The 24,686-nt window shown below is 38.8% G+C and overlaps 1 protein-coding gene across 1 annotated transcript in view; it reads right to left on the bottom strand.

The window, feature by feature from the left end:
* The window catches only part of Ldah (lipid droplet associated hydrolase), a 96,930-nt gene that overhangs the window by 6,728 nt on the left and 65,516 nt on the right, over positions 1-24,686 (bottom strand). The window contains 2 exon segments of the mRNA XM_047523355.1: positions 9,106-9,188; positions 21,471-21,705. Of these exon segments, the coding sequence (XP_047379311.1) occupies positions 9,106-9,188; positions 21,471-21,705 (318 nt within the window).

Genomic DNA, 24,686 nt, shown 5'->3' with positions numbered 1-24,686 from the left:
GCTTTCAAAGACACTGCCAAAGTTCATGTTTGTGTATATTATGGTTTAGTGAAATGTTAAAAACTGTGAAAAAAAACCCCAAAAAAACTGCAATTGTTAACTGAGAATCTCAGGCTAGTCACTGGATATTTATATTCAAAGGTTTGGAACATCAGTTATTTCCTATAGTTTCTTCTCCTTAGCATTTGTTTCAATGCTCGTGAGAGTTGATAAAATACATATTATTGAAATGGAGATTTGTTTCCAAATTGTTGTCATGTTAAATAATTCATTTTTTTCTACTAACACAAAATTTAATTTTCTCAGTTCTTCTAGATTTTGATTTCCCAGGACTGTACTTTTGCTGTTGCTCTTGTGTTTTCTACAGGAAAGTGAAAATATGGTTACGAGTCTCTGAGCTCTTAGGCGCATTTTCCTTTAATGCATCCCTCTGAAGATGTTCCTGTAAGTTGCTGAAGCTTGTCACCATGCAGAAGCAACATTTCCCCCTGCTCAGGTTTTGTTTTTTGTTTGTTTGTTTTGGTCTTTGAACTTTTGTACAGTAAATTGCTGAAGATAACAAATTCAAGAGTTTCACCAAGAATAACTCTAAACACATCCCACATTTGGTACGGGGCTAAGTGGCTGAAACTTAGAAATGAGGCAGACAGAAGCTCAAAGACCAGGGAAGAGAACAGGTCTGTACCAACTGGCCCTCAGAGACAAAAGGCAGACAAGAGGCCGGGACAAAGCAGTGGGAGCCCAAAGCAGGAAAAAGGAATTCTGCCCCATGGAAGTCAGCAAAGTTTTGAGTACGTACTTGGAGTTACTGACTTTCATGTGTTACTAATAGAGAATTTAATACTAATAGAACAAAGAAATATTAGAAACCATAGTATGATTTGGCTAGTAACTAACAAAACCCATTCAATGACATATTAGCATCTTAAAATATTAACAACAAAAAAAGTCACACCAAAATATCCATTTCTCTCTATTCAATAGGCCAATGGGGCCATAAGTATTATAGGAATGGCAAGTCTGATAAAAGGATAGTTTTTCACAGTTTAATGAGTGTATGTGTGTGTGTGTGTGCACACACATGTATTTTTTCTTTTGTTAACTTTGTGATAAACTGAATTTTAGAAGCTCTGTAGATCATAATTCACCATGTAGCCAAGTTTGGCATAAACTGAGCTTCACGCCTTCAGGCAGTCTTTGGCAGTTTGCTCACGATACAGCATAGATCTGCGCAGAGTGGGAAATGGCATTTCTGTGGGTGTTGTGCTCAGAGTGAAAGGATTTCTCAAGGTGCTCTTATATTACTTTATTTACACTAGCATAGAGTGGTTTATGAAACTACATGGTCATTATGCAGGACAGAGAGAGGGCATGGTGGGCCAGTGCAGCGTTAAGAGCTGGGCTAGGGTCATACCCACCCAGACTAGAACCATGGTTCTGCCATTAATTAGCACGGTGAACTTGAACTAGTTGCTCAGCCTACCTGTCCTGTTTGTTCATCTGTAAAGTGGGGATAAAAACAGCTAACTTGTGGGCTAGTGGTGAGATCAGGAGACTAAACACAGGAAGAGCTTTACACACAGTAGGCACTCCTAAAGGGTGGCTGCATGACAGATGGGACAAAGAGACCTCCCAGACACAGACTGTATGCTGGTGGGGTAGGGCAGGGATTCTGTTGACATTCTGCTCCACAGTGGGAATTGTTCCCAGGTCAGAGGAAAAAGCAGTCACATGATTTTCAATTAGTCTTTGAGAAAATATGTTTTCTTCTGATAAGCTACTTTTGACATGAGGCAGGCTCAGAAAAACATAGGAATTAAACATTTTCTAAACCTAGAGCAAAAGTGTGTGTGTGTATTTCCAGAAATCATGAAGAAAGAGACTGAATGGAAGACAAGTCATCGACCTAATGAACAGAGTACATCCCCTGTTCTCACACTGCCACTAAGACTCAGCTTATGAAGTGGATTCTTTAAATCTACTTAAAAAATAAAACCTACATTTCCTTGTAAGATCTGGCACCTAAGCTGTAGTATCAGTTGGGTATCCTTGGTCACAAATCTTCCAAAGTGTAAGAAGGCAGCTGTGCCCAGGACCTTTACTTCTCACTCTGGTGGCAGCTAGGACGACTGCTTGCCTGGTCTGCACAAGACACCCTTTCTTGGCATACTACGAAGAAATGTAGCACCCGGGGTGCTGAATTAGCAGGCTGCTGCTAGGGTTATGTGTTGATTTCCTTAATGTGTCCTGAGCTGTCATGTATGTGGTGGGATAAACAGCTGGTTGATACTGGCAAGAGTGGCCAGAGGATGTTGCAGATGCTCAGTGAGAAGCTTGGTCTCCTTTCTCTGACTCTGAGAGGTCAAGGCAAAGGATGTCATTCCTATCGTCTCTGCTTCCCTCTGCAGGCACCAGGGAACAGGAGAATGGAGGTGCCAAAGGAACAGGAGCTGGTCCCTTTAGGGCCCTGCCTGGACCCATGTTCTGGTGGCTCTGGTGACCAGAGGATGACACTAATGCTCAGTAAGGGCTCTGTCTCCTCTGCCTGACTTTGAGAGGTCAAGGAAAAGGAGGCCATTCTTACCTTCTCCACATTTCCAAAGGCAGGCAGTGTGGGGCTCCTTCCCTCTTGTGTGGCTACCGTGTACAGGGCCAGAACTCACTCCCCCTTGTCATGAAGTCATGAAGTCACTTAGTGATTAGCTTCACTTTCCCCTTACCTGAGACTACAGTGAGAAGCTGATCTAAGGTGTTTACTCACCTCTGCTGAGGCAGCTGAGTACAAAGTATTGGGAGTCAATTTATCCTCCTGTATTTCTGTTCCTCACTGAAAGTGGCAGATGTGCTGGAATGTTCTACTTAACTAACTGAGAAATTGCTGAGTTCAGCTCATCAAATTCTCTGCATTGGGGTACTGGTCTGATTCCTGGTAAAGTTAAGTGCGACTATGTTTCTTCTCATCAGGGTTCCTGTAGAGAGCTCCCTTAGGCACTGGAGGGGGAGCAGTGGCTAGGAAACAGAATGGACTGGGCATTCCAGAGTCTCTTGGCTAATACTTAACATCGCTCACATCTTTCAACACACAATGAAAGTATCTAGGGACTATATATGGGAAGGAAAAGTTCAGCAAATACTCTTTTTCAAAAGTACTCATAGGTATATACAGGCTATAACTAACTTTTTAATAGTAATAACAAATGTTCATTGAATACTTACTACATGCCAGACACTATTGTGAAGTCGGAATGATAGCATTCTACTTTTGGAACAACTGCATGAAAACAGATACTAGTATTAAAGGATTTTATTGATGGAAAAAGGAGGCACAGTGCAGTTCAGTAACTTAAGCAAGGTCCCATAACTAAGTGGCAGAGCTGGAATTTGAATCGAGGCTGTGGCACTGAGGACTCTCATGGACTCTGGTCTCCAACACACTCACTTCCTTTCAAGCAGGCTCCACTGGAGAACTCAAGGGTATGTCAATACAGTTGTCTCAAATGAAGCTCTCAAGGTCAAAATGATCACGATAAAAACAAACCTATCTGCTTTCAGGATGATTATAACATTCTGGACAGGCTTCAAATTAAACAGGCAGAACTAACACAATCCGTTTCAGACCAAGGCTTGGCGGAAAGGCAGTCCTGGTTAGCTGGTCCAGGAGCACTTCCTATACTCCACCAAGCAGGACACGTGCATGTCAGAAGGATTTGCATGGCCATTCTGCAAGCAATGGCATGCGGGTTCTTCCCAAAGGCAACAGGCACCTCTGGCTAAGGAGGATGGAGAGAGAACTGCTACAGAGGGCTTCTGTTTCTGAGGACACTTTACCCCTTTCCCAGGCCACACCATGGCCCTGGCCTGGCCGTCTGGGGCAGGGGCAGCACTTCCTTGAAGGCAGCCCCTCCACCTCTGTCCACCTTCATGCAAAAGCTACACCCACGTGTTCTCTTTAAGAACAACTTCAGACTCCTACGGACTGACAGTGATGCTCAGATTCTGTCTGGAAGTAGCGCACACCAGCTGTTTCCATAAGCCTGGGCCAAAGATGGTCACGGCAGTTTAGAATTTCCCTCCTAAGTGAGTTTTAAATGAAAACTTCAAGTTTATAACCAAATGCTAATTCACTTTTCTGTGAAGGAGACATGTATTCCCTTTTAGTTTAGCACAGTGACAGAACAAGGGAATGCTGACCTCCTAGTTGCCTTGGACACCAGGTGCCTTATAAAGCAGAGCAGGCCCCAGAGGCACATTGGGACTGGAGTGGTGGAAATGTACAGTTGATTTCCTTCCTTTGGTTTATTCCATCCTGGTTTATTCCATCTATGCCCCTTCCCCCCCATTCCTATCTTATTCACTGGCTCCTCTTCTTCTCAAATCTTATGCTGGGTTCCCCAAGCACCAGCCTTTTGATGTTGTCTTTCCTTACACTGCACACTCTGCAGGTTGCCACTGTCCATGCCCATGCCTTCATCTAAAGGCCTAACCCGTCCAAATCCAAGTTCAGCCCAGACTCCTCTTTTAAGCTTTACTCCATATATCCAGCTATCTGCAGACTTGGCTGGCCCATGGTATCTCAAAAACACAAGTACCAAATTAATTATTCTCAACCACCTCCCACAACTTGGGGCTGCTTCTCCCGTTTTTCCTTAGTGCCCAATCCAGACACAGAGGAATAATCTTAGATTCTTCCACCAGCATTCTCTCATGTTCTGTCTTTACTAAGTGCCTTTGATTATACCTCCTAAATCTTTCCATACCCAAACCCACTGCCTTCATTCTTGTAAAAGCCTTGTAAATAAGTCTTCTCACGTAAAATGTCATTATTTCCCAATATTTTGCCACACATATTCCCCCAAATATTCCTTCTCATTTGCTCATCTCACCACATCCTGAGGGTTAACTAAGATGCACTGGCTGTTCACACCTGGTGCATTTATGATTGGTTAGGGGCTATGTCATGTGGTTGTCAAATATTCTGAATATCACCCTGATTGTTACCTCCTTGCCTGGACCCTCCAATGGCTCCCTAACAACTTGATCTCTTTAGCGCAACACACCCTGGCTTGTTCTCAGACCAGTGCCAAGTCACCATGCCATGGTACCTAACCTTTTCTAGTTTCTCTAATGCAGGGCTTCTTCACCTGGGAGCTGCAGGCCTATGTATGTCCATGACTTGTGGGTCAGGATTAAGTCAACTTAGGGAAAAAAAAAAAATCTTAATTTTAATTAATTACAATTTGGCATTTCCCTTAGTTACAAATACAGGCAACAAACCGGTGTTAGTAATGCTTACATTTTATAATCTATAAAAATCATGGATATTTTAAAATCACAGTAAACTTGTAGATTACTAAAGAGTTAATTATACCTATCACTACAAATTTGCCATAGCAATTCTATTATATTTTGTTATTCAATGTGTTAACAAAGATGCATACATTAATATATCAGATCAGTTTTTAAAATATTTTGATAATTATATTTTAGTATAATTGACTTCTTTTGTAACTGCTTGTATTTATTTTATGCCCTTAAAAACATTATTCTGAGAAGGGGTTCACATATCTCTCACATACAAAGAGATCACTGGTACAAAAAAGTTTAGAATCTATTCTCGGAAGGATTCCCAATTGACCTCCTGCCCCATCCATCTGTGTAGCATATGTTAATTGATTTTTTATCAGGTATTATGAATCATGCTGGGTCCCAGGGGAATCCCAAAATGAAGATAACACAGTTCCTTACCTCAAGGTGGGAGAGAGGGGAAGGCTGTTTAAATATTGTGTGACAAAGACAATATTATTAATTTACATATGTAACCATGAGAGTCCAAGGGAGGGACATTTTACCCAAACCAGGGCTGGGGAAGTCCTCTCGGAGATGACAAAGGAGTCAAGTTATCTATTATTATTATTATTACTTGTTCTTTTAGATATGCATGACATTTGAGTGTAATTTGGCACTGTACATACATGGTATGTACAACTTATTCTAATTAGAATCCTATTCTTGTGGTTGTACGTGATGTGGAGTTACCCTGGTCATGCATTCATGTATAAGGATAGAGAAGTTATGTGTGATTAATTCTACTCTCTTTCCTATTGCCCTCCCCCTCCCTTCCCTTTGTTGCCTTTTGTCTAATCCAATGGACTTCTATTCTTTCCCTTCCCATGTGGAACCAAAATTTAAAGTACAAATAGGATTTAGTCAGGTGAAGAAATAACAATCCATGATGCCATAAACCATGGTGTATGCTCCTGGAAACAACTGTGAGTATGATATATGGGCTTCAGGAAAGGAAAGTAAGTACTGAGCATCGAAGGACTGCAAATAAACACAATTGCCCAATACTGGGTATGCAGTCTATAGACGTTGGAAGGAAGAAAATTGGCTCAGTAGATGTTTTTAGAATTAAAAATGCCAGTTTTTTTCAAGAATATAAAAAACCCTCTTCATGTGGACAATGGAAATCCAGCGGTGCAAAATTTGAATTTATAACCAATGGCTTCTGATTATAGCATGCTGGTTTTCTATGGGAGGAGAAAGAATCAGAAAGCCTCTTCATGGTACAGTAGACAGACTATTTTTAGACTGACTTTCCTGTGGCTTTCTGGCTATGTGGCACAAAGTTACATATTTCAGAATTAATTTTGGTTGAATAACTGAGATATATGGAATGATTTTTGCAACAACGTGTGGCTCAAAACCTTGTTCCACTTGGACAGCCCTGGATAGGTAGGAAGTCCCTAAATGCCTTTGTTTAGATGGAAATGGGGTAGTGTATCCTTTAACCAGAATACCTAAACTTGGGATATTTCAAATCTCAGGAGTTGTTTTTCAAGTTTGACTAATTATCAGGGTCTTTTCCTAGAACTATGTGTCCTGTTAACTTTCCTTATTTTCTCAAGCATACTGGGACATGTTATGTTGATTTGACTTTTATCAATATTAAATTACAGCATGCTTCCTCTTTTTCATTACAGAAACAAAAAATTGCAATAAACTTCCTGCCTCTCTGTACCGAGCTTCACTTAGAAATTGAAATTGTATTATTTGAGGGGAGAGCTCAAATTTAGCCAGCAGAAAGCATTATCAATGAATTGCAAGGTAGTTGTGAGCCATTAAACTAAACAATGCTCTGTTCCCCAAAATTCTACAAGTACATTTAATGCTGTCCTAGAAACAAAACTACTCTCTGGAGTTGGAAAAGTTTATTTCTGTGACTGTGTGTTAATACTAACCTTGAAATGTCTGCCATATACCATTATACCCCCATATTTCTCCCATAACAGTTTCAGTAAACTCAAATCCCTGACATAGTTACTATGAACAGACCTCTATCTGGGAATGATTACACATGCATATGGATTTAACTTAGCACAGGAATAAGTTAGCACCTTTCTTTGACCTCTTTCTGAGCACAACATGCAAACAGAATCCAGAACTGATGAATATCTTATAGCAGCTGGCTTCCACAGGTGGTAAGACAGGCTGTGACACAGGATGGGTCTAGTCATTCTGCAAGTGTGAGGTTTGGAAGTGAGCATCTGCCAGTCTTGTTATTAAGTGGAAGTTGAATTGTTTTTATGAACTTCCAACCTGGAGAACTTAAATGCATTTTTGAAGCAGACTCACTTAACAATTTAGCTGAAAAATAAAATACTGTTTTCTTGTATTTTTACATCCCTCAGTGGCTGGAAGTAGTTAGATAGGGTTCTCCCGAGGTTCCAAACTTCTTTGTTCAGTTAGTGAGGACTTGCTTCTGGTTCAAAATTTCTTTCTCTAGATCACTGCTACTTAAGAAATTCAATGACCACTATGTCTGTAAGACAAAGTCAGATTGTCTTCTCTCTGCGTGAATATTTTCACTATTCTGAAAATATTTTTTAAAGAACATTTTCATTCTAGCTTCAGAAAAATTATATTGGGAGGGCAAAGAAATACGGGTTAACAATGTAGGCAAGCGTAGGCCAAATATCTCAGATTATAGAGATTCTAAACTCAGTAGAGTATCTAAAATTTGACTTGCAGGGTCTGGGCCCTATAAGAGATGGCCAGCCAGCAGGTGTCATTGTCTAGCACCAATTGTAAAGCTCTAGATAGTGCTGTCCAACAGAAGGATAAGGCAAGGCACATATGCAATTCAAGAGATTTCTAATAACTGTGCTTAAAAAAGTATAAAAGAATGGATGGAATTACTTTCAATAATGTATTTTATTTAATCCAATATATCTAAAATATTATCATTTCAACATTTAATGAATATAAAATATTAATGAAATATTTTCCTTTTCAGGTTCTAAGCATTTGAAATTCAATGTGTATTTAACCCTGAGCACATCTCAACTCCGACTAGCTACAAAAAACCACATGTGGTAGGTGGCTGTCATATTAAACAGCACACTTCTGGGCTGAGGTGTTGCTCAGTTGCTAAGCACACACAAAGTCCTGGATCTGATTCCCAGCACTGTGGACAATACAAAAATAGAGTGCAGCTGTAGTCTGTTCAGGATGAACAGACAGGCAAATGTTGCTACAGTAGTGCCACAGCCAACCAAATTCGAGGGTATGGAGACATATTCTAAATCACGGTGGTCTTCTAGTTTCACAGATTGGTGTTTTTAAATGTGTTTGTGCAAGAGTCTAGCATCTGCAGGAATAACTTGCAAATGCTGAATATTTTAGGAAACTATTCTTTGTGTCAGAATAAGACCATCTACTGCAATGTGCTGAAGAATCAGAAAAATAGTCTTACTGGTCATTGGGTCATATGTCACATTAGTTTTTTTTCTCAGTTTTATTATGTTTCAACATAACTCATTTATTCTATAAATATTACTGAATCTTCTCAGTTCAATGCATTGTTAAAACAGAAAAGTATTGATTATAAAAGTAAATTCAACAAAAACGTGCAAAATATATTTAAGTAACTATGCAATCAGTTTTACTTACTCTATACAACTCTCAAAGATAACATTACTATGAACTAGAAGTAGAACTCTGACTGAATCTACAAACTCCTGAGGTTTTGCAGAATTTAACTTTTCATTATCAGTAAGTACTCATGCCCATCTCCTTATCTTCTTTCAGCCATAGAGTAATTACCTTAGATAAATGTTCCTTTATGATTTCATCATCCCTCTTCACCACCTGCATCATTTCTTGGCCTCCAAGGTAGGCAGCATTAGCTACATTTATAAAATAAAAGGACAGGCACTTAGAATATGTAGAGCAAACACAAATGTCAAATTAATTTTAATCAATTCATGTACATCTCTTTTCTATAAACCAAACGTGCCAATATGACACACTTGTGAGTCTAAGAGAGGTATGTAAGACTGGTGACGTGCATAGTCTCTGGAAATAAGAGCCTGTCCTTCAAAAGAAACTTCTCGCAACCCTGCTTGGCTTCTCAATAGTGAAGTTTAGTTATCCAACACCTGATGTCAGATATCACTGTAGGACACATGTAACTGTACCTAACAATTTGCACTGTCATGATTTAAGGATTAGAAGTACAATTGTTATAGATAAATCATGTACACCAGAGAAACTACATATGATTACTAACACGAAATGATACTGGTGATTTTTCTTTTAAAAAAGGAAAGAACAAAAAAAAATGCTCATTTTTTAAACATAGGTTAAAAGATCTCTAAGACTATTTAATGAAGATTAGTTCCATTATACTGGTTGCAAAATAAGCAAAGTAACCTTCACTTTCAAGATGTTTTTGAAATCTGCTCTTCTGTCTTTAAATAACTGCTATCACTGATGAGAAGTTCAGTGTCAGTTTGATTTGCCTTCCTTTGAAGGTATTTGCATGTATGCGTGCAACTCTGAAGTGTTTAAGACCTTCTGCATATTGCTCATGATTCTCATACTTTATGATGATGTGTCATGATGTGGATCGTTTTCAATTCACTGTAACCTTCAGTTCAGGGAAATTTCTTGTATTGTTGATCACTGTTTCCTCTTGGTTTTCATTGTTCTCATTTACTTGCTCTTCTCTTTCCTGTTTTGATATACAACTTTTGATGCTGTTCTATTGTTTGGTTTTTCACCTCACTTTGGGCTTTTGCCCCTTCTAATAAAGTTTTAATTTGGACAATGTGTGTGCTGTGCAGGATGGTGAGGGGCGGGTGAGCGGCTGATGAACCTGTTTGCAGAGGCCCTCTCAGGCTCACCTTCCTTCTTGTACTTGGCATTCTGAGTCTCAACTTTTCAAGAGTCTTGGGGGACATGGGCTCTTTCTGTAGCTGTATACACCATCTTCTCAGCCAGTGCTGTACAAGTGAACTTCACATAATGAATGACAGAGATGTTCTGTACCTGCTGTCCAATATAGTAAGCTGCTTATCGCATGTGGCTACTGGCTGCTTGACATGTGGCTAGTGTGACGATGAATTAAATTTCTAGTGTAATTATAATTAATTTCAATGTAAACAGCTGCATGTGACTAGTGGCTTCTGTACTAGACAGTGGGGCTGTGAGCACTTCTTCCCTGGACCTTGCTTCATCAACTTCCCCTACTTTTGCTCACTCTCTTCCATAAATTCACTGACATTTCTTGTTAGCTAAGGACTTCTCCCTCATTCCCTCATGATCCTCAAAAATTCCTTTGATATAATTTTAATCAAATATTAGAATGAAATGAAGGCAAGTATTTGTGATTAATTAGCTCTTTTCAAAGAGAAGTCTACTTTTTAAAAAGATTTATCATTTTTAGAAATAATTTATTAACTTCCTTAATTCCTACAGTGATCCTAAAAACATCTACATTACATTAATTGTTGGTTTAGCCAGTTTCTTTGTTCATGACGGGGTACTTACTATGTCCTAGGCACAAGGAGACCCAAAGAGATTATTCTCACCCACACAGAATTTACAGTTAAGTAGTTTTTATTTATTTTATATCATGTGTTTAATAACAAGCTGCTTCTTCCATTTAAACATCTTAACTATAGCCATTATATAATTCCCAAAGTGAGATTTTTATCATTTTTGTCCATCTGTGATATTAGCATAAATAGACATGGGGTAAATATTCTGCATTTTCTTGGTCTAATCTAAATCAAGATAGGCTGTTTAGTCACAGCTTTACACTAGGGATGTGGAATACAAAGACTCTAAAGTCCTTCTTCCAAAGTCAGCACTCTGTATTACTATAATACAATCCAAGGGATTGATAATAACCAAATGAAGCAATAGCAATTTGGTTAATAAATTATGGTCCATCCACTCAATTAATTCAACATATAAACTATTTAAATCATGCTAAAGAATATATGTCAAATACATATTTAAGAATAACAGTAGCTGCAAAAAGCAGATTATAAAATGATACAGTATGATCCTGTTGTAAAGACAGATAAGTGGTACAGATATATGAACAATAAAATAATAACAGTTATTATTTCTAGTAGATGGGATCCCTGTCCTCCCTTCTCTTCTCCCTTTCCTTCCTCCCTTCTAATTGGTAATGGTATTCCCCCTGCAAAAACAAGATCTATAAAGCATCTATTCAGGAGAAGCATTTGCTTGTGTTCCTCTTCTAGCCTTGACATTTTGAGAGTGCAGGTCTTTGTCCCTGGATGTGAGATACCCTGTTCATTCATGGGTAGGTAGAAAGCTTTCCCCTTTAGATGCAGTGAGAATGACGAGCTTCCATCCTGTTACAGCAGGCCCTGATGGTCAGCGATCTGCTTCCCAGCTCTCCTGTGTAATGTGGCTATCACATAGATAGGCTAGTTCCAGCAAAGATTCTCCTCATTTCTCAACACACTTAGTACCTGCAGTGAAGGCTCCATTTAGCCAAGATAGGTGAATATAACTCATTCCCCTTCCTTCCCTGCAGACATAGAGGGTCTGATTTCTTTCTTGTTACCAAAGGGCTGAGTGCCATATTACAAGGAATGAAAGCATCTATATATTTGAAGTGTACCATGTTATGACATTAAATGTGTGGTCTAAATACCTTGTATTTGGCATTTTAAACTTTTGTAAGACAAGGAATAAACTTCAATCACTGTTAATAAAAAGATTTCAGATTTTAAACTGTTTATAAAACAAAATCTTCCTCATGAAATTTAAGATATTATGTTAAATTTCTATGAAACAAAAATGTTTTCAGAGATGGAAAATTACAAACTGTTAATGAAGATTGAACAGAAGTCATACTGTTTCCCAAAATTTTAATTTCAAATGGAAATGACCCCCGCTGGGCACAGTGGTGCACACCTCTAATCCCAGAGGCTTGGGAGGCTGAGGCAGGAGAATTGCAAATTTGAAATCAGCCTCAGCAACTTAGCAAGGTCCTAAGCAACTTAGTAAGACCCTCTCTCTAAATAAAATATTTAAAAAAAGGCTGGGATAGGACTCAGTGGTTAAGTGCCCCTGCATTCAATTCCTGATACAAAAAAAAGAATGACCTTACATAATTCTTCCATTTCTGAACAAAATGGAGTGATAGAGACAGGATTTGATTTCCTGTATAAAACTAGAACAACAAATAAAATATATGAAAAAAAGATTTTCAAGACATATTGATATTGGGCATATATATGATCCTAGAGAAAAGAGAAACTGATAAAGGGATTCTTACAATTATCTTAGCTTGTTGTTTGTGTTGAAAAGTCTGCAGGCTGTGGTACAGGAAGGAGGAATACATGCAGAGTTTGGTAATCTCCCTGAGTTGAGGAGAGAATGAATCACCTTTTTTATATTATACATTTTATGATTCCCTGACATTTTGGGGGCCTTGCTGACCAGGGGGATAATACCTCTCTCAGGGTTAGTGAATTCTTAGATTTCCCTGTGAACATGCCTTTCATGTACATGCAAGCCAACCAATCCAAATTTCATACTCCTTTAGCAAACAAGCCAGCAAGCCAGTGTTTTCCCTGCTCTGAATCACCCCAGGGCCATGCACCAGACAACTGGGACCATCTCAACAGTCTAGAACCTGCCAGAATTACTCAAACTAGCAATCTTCAACTTGCCTCACCCATTCCTTTCCATGGAACCCACAACCAAGGCCCTGGGCCATGTCTGCCTGTGTTCCTTCTGCCTCCTGACTCCATGTGGTGCTTACCTGTCTAACCTGCCTTGTGTGGCATGCCTCTCTCTTCTCCTGGGAACTGTAAGTAATTAACTTCTCTTTCAAAGGCAGTTGTTTTCATGTCTGTCACTTTACCACACCTGATTGAAACAAACTCCAGATACATTTTAAAACAAGGAAGCAGGACTGATAGTCTGGGAGGTGAACGCTTTCTTTTTTTGGAGGCGGCGCCAGAGAGTGAACTCAGGGGCACTCAACCTGAGCCACATCCCCAGCCCTATTTTGTATTTTATTTAGAGACAGGGTCTCACTGAGTTATTTAGTGCCTCACTTTTGCTGAGGCTGGCTTTGAACTCGAGATCCTCCTGCTTCAGCCTCCTAAGATGCTGGGATAACAGGCATGCGCCACTGCACCCGGTGAATGCTTTGGTTTTTGACATAGTAAAATAGTGGGGAGGAGAGATGTGCCATGAATGAGGGAAAGTCCCAGAGATCTGCAGGAGGTTCCCATTTAGTTTCAGCTAAGTATTGATCAGTACAATCATGTGGGAAACAACCAGAGCCTGGGGAAAGCACATGTTGATCAGTATTACCTTTAATAGTCCCAAACTGGAAATGACCCAAACACCATCAACATAGAATAAATACACTGAAGTATAACTCACCAATGGCAAATTACAGAGTAATTAAGATGAAAAGAACTAAAGCCACAGCAACAAAACAGATGAACATCACACTCTGCTGCATGAAAGAAGCCAGGCATGAAAGGACAAACAAGTGACGCAGAGTTCAAAACCAGGCAAAATCAAACAGTATCAGTAGATGTCAAGAGAGTAGCTACGTTTGGGAGATGGAGTAAGAGGTCTTCAAGGGGCTAAGGAGGGTTTCTCAGATCCAGGCAGTGGCTCTTGAGTTGGGTGGCAGTTAAGGGAAGATTGTGTGGAGATAATTCTTGGGGTACTTTTATGTGTTAAGCATTTTTTTTTTTTTTGTCATTGCTAAACTTAAAATTCAAATAACTTGTAGGGAGTCTTACATTTTTGAAAACAAAAGTATCATCAGGAAATGTACCCCATCCCTTTTTTACTACTCTTATTTGCTTTTTTTCTTGGTAATTTCCCATCTAAGTACACCCCCCTGCCCCCCACTTAACCAAAACACGAGTCTATTTTCCAGTAATTGCTCTTAGGAAGCCATCTTTGTCATTCCTCAGAAATGCTCTTAATGCAACACAGTGGTCAGAAATAATAATACCCAATAGAAGTGTAATTTCCTAAGTGGAAAACACATTTCTCTTGGCAATGACTGTCAACAGCATTCCTGGAAACCCAGCAGAATTCAGAGTTTCAAGCATCATAGTGAAGGAAATGTTTAGTACCAGGAATAATGGAAACAAAAACATGAAGAAAAGAATGATTCAGAAGAATGTTAATTGTTTACTTTAGTTGCATTAAAAATAAAAATACTGGTATAAAAGAAGGACTCACTGAGGAGTTGATTTATTGGCTACCACCATCTTTTGAAATCTGTTTAATGTTCAAATATCACTTTGGGACTTAAACTTAGAGTATAAGGGCTAAAAAGTTTGAAATATCTGAGCGGGGGCTGAAGTTGGAAGACCAGTAGGACATTCATTTCACCATCCAAATGTGATCACTGAGTTTTCCAAGTGCACACAACCTGCAGTAGAAGGCTACCTTCTATTTAATCCTGTCACCAGTATTGCTGCCATTTTGTCAGGCTGGAAAAATACCAAGTCACCTTCAAGTCCAAGCTTACTTATCTTCTCTATTATTTATGAGGTAGAATGATCTGTCTTTCAAAGTACCACCCACACTCCGTATCTATTTTTATGAGAGACCTTACTGTGTTAAATTAAACATTTTCCACATTTGTTTCTCCTAGTGCACTGTCAGTAACCTAAGGGCAGGACCTATACTTCATTCATTATTTCCCCCATGCTTGACAGTTTGGTTTATGGCATGTCTTTGTAAAGAAGGGCCGCTAAATGAAATAAATTGGAATGGACTGAGGGAGCTTGGGGCTAGTACTTTTGGAGGCGGGGAAGGATAAGCCTACTGCCTCATTTGAAGTGGCCCAAAAACTGAGCTCACAATGGAGGCCAGAAGTGGAGGCTGAAGCACACCTACATTAATAGCCAAGCTGGTAGGTACCTTATACATGTGGGATGAATAATCACAGGAAAGAAGGCAGGTCTAAGAATTTCTTTTGAGACCACTCAGAAACTAGGTTACATAAGCACTAGTCACACAGCATCTAGAGACAATACAGAGGCAAATAAAATCACAGATAATGATCAAATGGAAGGTTTTAAAGAGATGCATGAATAGTCTTCTGAAGCAGAACTTGGAGACAGGAAGCAAAGCTGTCCTGCTGTTTTAGGAGTATGTAGTCTAGTGTCACTGGTGAGATTCCACAGCAGAATATCATGGTTGGTTTGATTCTTGTCACCATAGTTGGGAGAAAAAATAATTGGTGCTGAAGCAAAGGGAATTACCGGAGCCAGGCATAGTGTAATTAGGACAGGGAGAACCATGGAGATGGGAATCTGCCACAGGTGGTGTGCACCCTGCAGCGTAGAGTGGGATGGCTGCTCCTGGTCTCTTCTGACTGAGCCACTGTGCCACTGTGGGAGTCTTTAAAAGGGCCAACAGAGTCTATATGTCCAAAATAAACCATGATATTTATGAGGAAAAATAATTCTCTTTTAAAAAGTAGTCCTTATAAGATTTGGTAGACAGAAAAAGAGTTTGGTATATTCACCTCTGTGATGGAAGGGTGGCTGGGGAGGGAAGTTATTAGTAAGTATTAATAGAGGTGAAACAGCAAAATGCTCTATTTTAAACTCCCCTTAAAATAAAAAAATATAATAATAACCATGGGAACTGAGATTGGTTCTGCTATAGACAGGTACATTTAGACATGCTTTGCAGAGGGCCAGCAACAGTGAAGAAACACATCATAGATGCTAGTCTGAAGTTTTACCTTACCAGGGTTATGAAGCCTGAAGACATTTTGGAGAAACACAGCTATGACGGATATTAGTCATGGTGGACAGGGAATGGAGTTAACTGCATTATGAGGTGTTTGGTAGGTGATCAAATAAATGAAAGATGGGACTTAAGTTCATCTTGCAGGAGGTTGTAGTAGATAATGAGGTATGGTCCAAAAGTCAATAAAAAAAATTCTTCATTTCCCTTGACTTCCTCTAACAAGATACAAGAAAAGTCAATGTGTGACTTGACTTCTCTATATCCCTTTTAGGAAGTGATGTGACAGTTTTGGCTTTTAATTTAGAGCAGGAAGAGCCTGCAGGAGGACTACTCTTTCTTAATAACTCAAAGCCTAGTTAGGAATTAGATCCTTTGCTTTTTTTCCTCTTTCCCCTTTTTTTCTGTCAGAATGTCAGATAAGAGGCCTAGGGGTGTAGGAGTCATCATGTAAGTATGAGATGCTGAGCACTGGAAAGGTCTACATGCTAAGAACAACAGAATGGAAAGGTACCAACAACCCACAGTCCTGATGGCACTGTGGGGATGGTATTCACTTCCTGTAAGGGATATACAGAAGTCAAGTCACACATTGACTTTTCTTGTATCTTGTTAGAGGAAGTCAAGGGAAATGAAGAATTTTTTTTTTTTTTATCCCGAACCTCTATGTCTTGATTTCTTAGTGCATGAGAGAAATAGATCTCTCTCTGTTTTGGCCACTGTAATTTAGTTTTCTATTAACTATAGTCAAATTCATCCCAGTTGATAAATATAAAGATAAGGCCTTTGCATTTTCTGGGTGGTTTTGTTCTGAGCACAGGGGTTGTTGTGCTTAACTCCATGAGATTCTGGCAATGGAGTGGGGAGAAAGGTGGAATCATACTACATCTGTAAAAATCTAGGGCATTCTGAGAGAAGGAAGTGTTAGTAGCCGACAGAAAAGAGACTTTCCAAGGACAGCCCTTCCTTGCATAGCTTCTGACCATCTCTGAGGGTGGCAAGGTTTTTGGGTACAGGGGAGTTAGGAAGGTTGTAGCCAAGCAAGTCTGCATGGTAGCAAGTTTAGGGTTGAGGACAGATTAAGACCAGAAGATTCTGGAGACCTAAGCAGTTTCCACTCTATCAAAGATCCATGCAGACCACAACCACCAGAGTGAGGTGGGGTATTCAAACAGCCATAAAATAGGAGGCCCTGTCAAAAGATTTACCAGGGCTACATAGGCTCAGAAACTAGGATGAAGCCATTTAACAAGGAGAATTCTTTAGCGGTTCTTCATTTTTTTCCAGGTTGTTTTCCATATTTAGTAATGGTGCCAAATGTGGCTTTTAACAATGTAGAAATCAGACATAAAAAAGAAATTCTCCCATTGTAAAATATCTGTGTAATATGGAAAAATGTTAATTATTCGTACAATTTATTATGTGTTTCTTAGTAAGCCAGGACTCTGGTTATTATTACCATCCATTTAGTCTGCAAACAGATAACTTACCCAAATGATGCTGCATTTGCCCAAGAGAAAAATGCAACCCAAGATACCATATTTTATTTTAAATAATACAACTTTTTATATTGAAAGATAATTTTAAAATAGAAGATTTCTTTAGGAAAATACAGAAGGATATTCACAGGATCATTTAATTCTAAGCCAGAAATGATATCCTAGTATCATATTTAATCATTCTTGGTCCTAAATCCAAACAGTGACAAAAAACACAACACCTTGTTTTCCCCTTTATTCTTGAATTTGAAGTGAAACTCCTGAGTCATTAAAAGTTGCAGTTGGGTTTTATAAACATATTTTCACAAGCTGCTCACACAAGTGAAAGAATAGGTAGCATGAAAGTTTCTTCTTATTCAAAAAAATTAATGTGCTTGAGTTAAAAATATTCTAGGAAATTTGTGATTCTTCAGTGAAACTTGTGTTGTCAGCTCATTAAATAATTTTGTTCATTAGATGTCATTGTAAATGTTTTAAAGAGTTATTTCCATATGATTAAGGAAAGAAAAAATATGAAAATTTCTCTTGCAAGAACATATTGAACAAAGTAACCTACCAGGAATTCTCTATGTCTCTGTGCTATGCTTTTCTAGTTAGGTAACTGAAAGGAATTAAAACATCAATTTATCCTAATGAAAAGACCTTAGAATATTTTTAAAAGTTAATTATTTGACCTGTGATACTGTCAGGCTAAAATATATTTTCTTTTAGCTTTGATCAGAAAATCCAATTTAGTTGTCTGAGTGGAAAGTCTGCTTCTCATGAAATTAAAGAACATCTACTCTAAAGAAAATATGGAGTAGCAAACACTACATGCTTGAAATTAAGGAGAAAAAAAATTCATGAATGTTCTTTAAAAATACCATTTAAAACAATCAAGCTACATAGATTACACTAGTGAACATTGGTCATGTTTATAATGCATGCTAATTGAATTAGTGTTACTCTTCTCTGAATGCTGGATAGGAAATGATGTTTCACACGTGCTTCAGAAGAACACTAATGCCACAGCATGCCAATCTCCATGAAGGGACGTGCCCTCTTTGCCAAAAGGTAGCAGCATTTGAAATACTTGAATATTCTGATTCTTTGAATTCTTCAGAGCTTACAACAACAACAAAAATGTGAGTATATAAACTAAAGGATACAGAAGAATAGTTTTTATCTAGATAGGGTAGGATTTATTATCCACTACTTGGATTAGCAAACTTCCTCCATTTGTTTCTGTGTGATTTCTCCTGAAGCACAGACATTACATAATGTGTAAACACTGTAAGGCCTCTACAGGTCAAGTTGGCAGGTTAAGGTCATTGTCTAGATGACAGTCAAGTCACAAAGGAGATCTGCAGGGGGAATATGTAGCTGGACCAGACAAGATGACTGGGAATGATCTCTGGCTTGGTCTTCTTTTCCCTTGGTAGCCCTTCTCTTCACCTACATAACCTGAAATCATACCACCAATTCATGTGACTGTATGAATGCTAGTTACAGTCACCATTTGTGGGGCATAAGTTCTGGTAGAGCCCACTAATCATCTACAAGGGTCAGGTCTTCTGCTTTGAGCTCTCTCTCAGCTGGGACCTTCTTCCATTTGTAGTAAGGAAGCCACTAGGAGTTGCCTAAGGATGGCTAGACAAAGTTTGCTTTTGTGAAGGCTGTTGCTAAGAGGAGGCAGAGTGACATGGGATTCAGAGAAGATAGGTGAGAAGAGCTGGCTAGGATATTTGAGATACTTAGTTAATGATCAGCCTAGGGTCACTAGTAAGAGACTGAACTAAGTATCCAAGTAGAGAATCCAATCTTTCAACCTAAAGAAGAAAGAGGACAGGTAATTCTTGTCTCCTTTTCCTTTACTCAGTTACACAGACTGGGTAGGTAACGGGAACAAAATAGGCTACTGAAGTAATGAATACTTAGATATCAGAAGGCCTGATCTAGAGCCAATGGGTTAGAAGACCAGAGGAGGAAAGGATGGGAGAATGAGGGCTATTCATTTTCAGGTTGGTCTGCTGGAATGAAGAATGTCCAGTCGGGTGCAGAGTATATTTTGAATGTGGCACAACTCTACTATGGTTGTGTTGGAAAGGAAGTCCAGGTTCCTCAAGCAACAAGATGGCTAGAAGGCTCTGGTTGCTTTGGGCCAGGGAGGGGAACGTGTCCTGTGCCTAACCTGCCTTGCTCCCTGCTTCTTGCACTTGGGGCTGCTGGAGATCAATCACTGCAACTATAAGGAAGATTCCTTTCTTTCAAGTGTAGTTTTTGGGGCCTGTTTCTCTAAGAGGCATTTATAATTTAGGTGTAGACAAATGGAAAGACACCTTTATATAAAGACCTTTTTAAATAAAAAACATTAAGCATTTGACTACATATTATATGTATAATATATCCACTAAATATATAATTGTGATTTGTTTTACCCAGATATTTGTAAATAGAGAAAGGAATAAAAATTTCTTATATCCCACATTCTGATTTGGGTTAAGAAAATGGTTCTAAGGAGGCATAAGGAAAGCACAGGAGCTGCCTATGGAATGTGCCCTTAGTCCAAGGGTTGTAGGTCCTCAACTTTGTCATATCTCAAGGACAAGGCACCACTTATTTAGGCAGTCAGGATAAAGAAAATACCTTTTCCAGGGAGGAAAATGAAGTCCCCAGCTGATGAATGCTTTTATTTTTAATTCAACTTTTATTTTATTGAGTCACATGTAAGTTTTGAGAAATACATATACCCTTTACCCAGTTTCTCCTAAAGGTAACATCTTGCAACAGTGCAGTTTAACATTACAACAAAGATTGACACTTATGCAGTCAAAACAAAAAATAATTCCATCACTGCGAGGATCTCTCTTGTTGCCCTTTTATAAACGCACCCATTTCCATCCTTGCCCTCTTTCCATCCTTAACCCTTGGCAATCATTAATTTGTTCTCCATTTCTGTAATTTTATCAGTTCAAGAATGCTATTAAATGGAATCATACCTATGTAACCTTTGGGAATTTTGTTTTTTCCCACTGAGCATAATACTCCAGAGAGACATTACACATTTGTGTGTGTGTTAAGAGTTTGTTCCTTTTTATTGCTGAGTAGCTCTCTGAGGTATGGCTACGTAACTGTTAAGTCATTCACCCACTTATGTTAAGGCTATAATAAAGAATGGGAGTTGGGGAGAAGAGAAAAAACAATGCACAAATATAGAAAATACATTGAGCCTTGTATCTGTGATGACTGTTGATAGCTATGTATTTGGAAAACACCTCACACACCATCTATAGCTATACAACTGGACAGGGACAGTGGTGACATTTTAGATTCACTGTGCACGTGATCCTGTGGCATTCTCAATATAGGAGATGAAGCTAAGCTTTATTCAGGAGTCCTGCCTTTACCATCAGCTGGGCAAAAGGACAACCAGAGCAGCCTTGGTGAAAGGCACGCTGTCTGGCTTTGAATGCTGTTGTGTGATGATTATTCCCTTTGGAATTTAAACTCCCCACAACAAGACTTAGAGGAGGAGAATAAAAGTGTTCAACCTGTTCACTTGATTGGAATAGTGGGCCTGGTTTTCTTAGGCTGTTTTTGCAAAACACTGAACCAACAGGGCATAAGATGGGCTCCTCTGAGGCCTCGACACACACTATACGCCATGCACAGAACTGCTTCCATGTTGGAGAATCAGAAGCAGAAGGCAAAATTAAAGCTTGATGAGGCTTTTCTACCCATTTGTCATACAGAATTCCCTTCTCTCACTCCTGTTTCCTATTTTATTTATCTCTGGTTTTAAACTTTTGGGGGGAAAATCCAACAAAAAACTGCTTTCTTGATATTCATCCTCTGCCCAAGATTTTTCTGTAAATACTTCCTTACTCAACAATAAAATAAACCTTTTAAAAATGTGCTTACCAAGGCAGAACGGTTGTAATATATTCGTCTGTAAAAATTCCGTCTTCAAGTTCATTGCTTGAAGGGCCATTCTGATTAACAAGGACTTGATTTTCTCGGGACATGGTGTAAGTAATAAGTAGCCAGTGACATAGAGAGCATATCGAAACCAGCACAGAAGTGGAGTGGCAATCCTGCCTTTGGGTGATTCGGCCATTCTCTCAATGGTTGGGAACAGTAGGAAGGTGTGAATGACCTAAAATAAACAAACACACTTTGATGAGAGGTTTTCTTAAGGGATAGCTGTTCCTTTATCATTTCTCTATACAATATTGACAAACTACTAGGTTAGAATTTGATTAGGCAACCTTTAAGGCTGAGAAGAACCACCACCTACTGCTCTCCCTCTCAAGCCATATCCAGTTTGGACATGATCTACGGGTATCTCTTGGGCTTAATTTTCAGGGAGATGAGGATTCAGAGTTGATTATTCAGTTTGTTTGGCTTTTCATTTGTTAGAATGGAGTAGCAACTTCTAAGCTCCTGCGTGTAGACCTGGAAACCAGAAGTCCTACTGACATTTTTGTTCATGTCTCTTGGTGCATGTGTGCCTGTATTTTGGTGGGCTCTATCACCTTGAAGTCATGGATCATAGGGTATGGTATGCATATATTCTGTTTTAGTAGATAATTCCAAATATTTTTTGTGCCTTCCATACAAGTTCTATTTTTTATTTGTTCTTTTTAGTTATACATGACAGTAGAATCAATGGTGAAACATTTATACAAACGTGGAGTATATCTTATTCTAATTAGGATCCCAATCTTGTCAATGTATATGATGTGAAGATTCACTATGGTGTATTCACATATGTACATAGAAAAGTTATGTCAGATTCATTCCACTGTCTTTCCCATTCCTATCTCCCACTTCTCTTCATTCCTCTTTGTCTAATCCACTGAACACCTATCCTCCTCACCCTTATTGGGTGTTAGCATCCAGATATCAGAGAGAACATTTGACCTTTGGTTTTTGGGATTGGTTTATTTTCAAAGTCTTTGTACCAGTTATTCCCTAGTGGCCACCAACAGGGTACCCAATGTATTAAGATTTCAATTTCTCCACATCCCCACCAATACTTATTATCTTGTGCTTTTTAAATAGCCATCCTAACATGTGTTAGTTGATATAACATTGTGGTTTTAGTTGCCATGTCTCTGATTAGCAATGTCAAGCACCTTTTCATATACCTGTAGGCCATTAGTATGTCTTCTTGGAGGAAGTATCTATTCAAGTCCTTTGCTCATTTTTAAATTTGGTTCATTTTTTTCCTTTTTAATAGTTACTGTCCTGTGTCTTGTTTAAGAAATTCTTTTCTAACCTCAAATCATGAAGGTATTATTTTTTCATTCAAAATGTTTCTTTAATAAATTAGATAGTGTTACCTCTTTTCTAGCTTCAGTTGTGATCCAGTGCCTTTGATATCAGACATCAGTGATTTGATTTACCAATTCTGTTATGCATTTATACTCCTCCTTCTGAAAGAAGTAAATGCACTTTTCCTAGTCCCTGAGAGTAAAGGTGGGTTTTGTGTCCTTCTCATCTACACAGTACACAGTCCTTTTTCACAGTAGCCTGTTTGATGGCATTGACCAAATGTTGAAGTCTATCAGGTATTCCCTATGATTCTGCCTTCATGTATCTCTACAGTAGAGAACAGGACCTTGAAGGTCAAAACTGTGGAGGACGTTTTTCTTTCTAGCCATATTTCTTGTTTTTCCTTGGTCATATCTCTCCGCTAAGTGCTCAGCTATTTCCTGTAGACTTTTTCCTTTTCTCTCAACAATAACTGAGATATTTTAGTTGTTTCTTTTTTGGTTATAATAATCTGACCTCCATTGGATCTCCTCTTCTATCTCATAATAAGAATGTATTGTTCCTTGAATACCTGCATGACCTTGATGACGAGTAAAAAACATTCTTTGAGAGAAGGGAACAATAATTTCAGATAGTTTTAAAATGCCAGATTGGCAATAATGCATTGCAAATGCTTCTAATGTGCTTTTAGAATAAGTGCAGGCTTTCAGCCAGAATATGAAAGCAAGATTCTGCTACTCTGGCATCTTCTCAAGTAAAGAGCAGAGGAGGGGGTGGTGGGTGGACTGAAACGTGCTGAATAAAGGTTTCATGTGGCATGCATGGGCACTTGTGAAGGAGATGTCAGAGGCTCTGGTAAGTCAGCAATGACAGGGTCCAGCAGCCACGAATCAGAGCCAGTTGACTGTAATGCCATGGGCTTAAGGAATCGCCCTTCCTGGATGCCACTTTCATCATAAACTCCAACTCAACCCATTCCAAACACAGAGAAGGAATGAGATCAGCTCTGGAATGCCAGTACTTTTCTAATGGCTGATCATTTTCTTTTTCCCATTCTAGCATAACAAAGGGATACAACATTCCTGATTCACTGGTAATCACTATGATGTTGAGGACACAGCTAAGCAAAGTATATGGCACAATTGTCATAACTAGTTATCTTAAGATAACTTAACTTAAGATAACTAGTTATGAGCAATGAACACAACAGGTCTCCAGGGCTCCAGAACTCTGGAGCAGAAATCTCCCCACTGTCACACTTGAGGTACAGCAGGTATGCCACTACTTCACCTTTGCCTGTTGTCAAGACTAATAATCCTAAATATCAAAGAAGATGTGGATCAAGAGGAACTATAGAACATCATCACATTTATAAAATATTGCACTTCCCTCTTCTGTTTTTGAAAGTATAGTTACCTTAGTGTGTGTCTGGAGCTCACATGGAAAGTAAATTTTTATATTATCTAATGTTAACAGTATAATTTAGGGATCTGATATTTTACTTGGATGCTAAATAGCATGCTTTAAGAGTTTGAGAGGAAAAAGAATGAAAAAATCTTTCTGCACTCAGAGTGGTGCTACAAATAACCACTTATTTTCCATTTTCAAATTCAGAGTTCTATCTTTTAAGTTAATTTAGTATTATGAGTTCTTTTATTCTTGAAAGAGCTACAGATGTTCTTTTGGACTTCAAAAGACTTGACAGATTTCAAACGGGTAGGTTTAGTGAAGAAGTTGGTAGAGAAAGGAAGAGCTTCTTACTACCCTGCTGAGCTACCTCCCTATCCTGCAGGAAGAACTCTCCCTCTAGGTCAGGGAGTAGGTGTCTCGGTAGCTGAGATGGCAGCAAAGACAACGATG

This window comes from Sciurus carolinensis, chromosome 13 (genome assembly GCF_902686445.1).
Source record: "Sciurus carolinensis chromosome 13, mSciCar1.2, whole genome shotgun sequence".
In the NCBI taxonomy this organism is placed as follows: Eukaryota; Metazoa; Chordata; class Mammalia; order Rodentia; family Sciuridae; genus Sciurus; species Sciurus carolinensis.
Note: the sequence above shows the minus strand (reverse complement) of the source record. Positions and strands in the feature narration are given on the sequence as shown.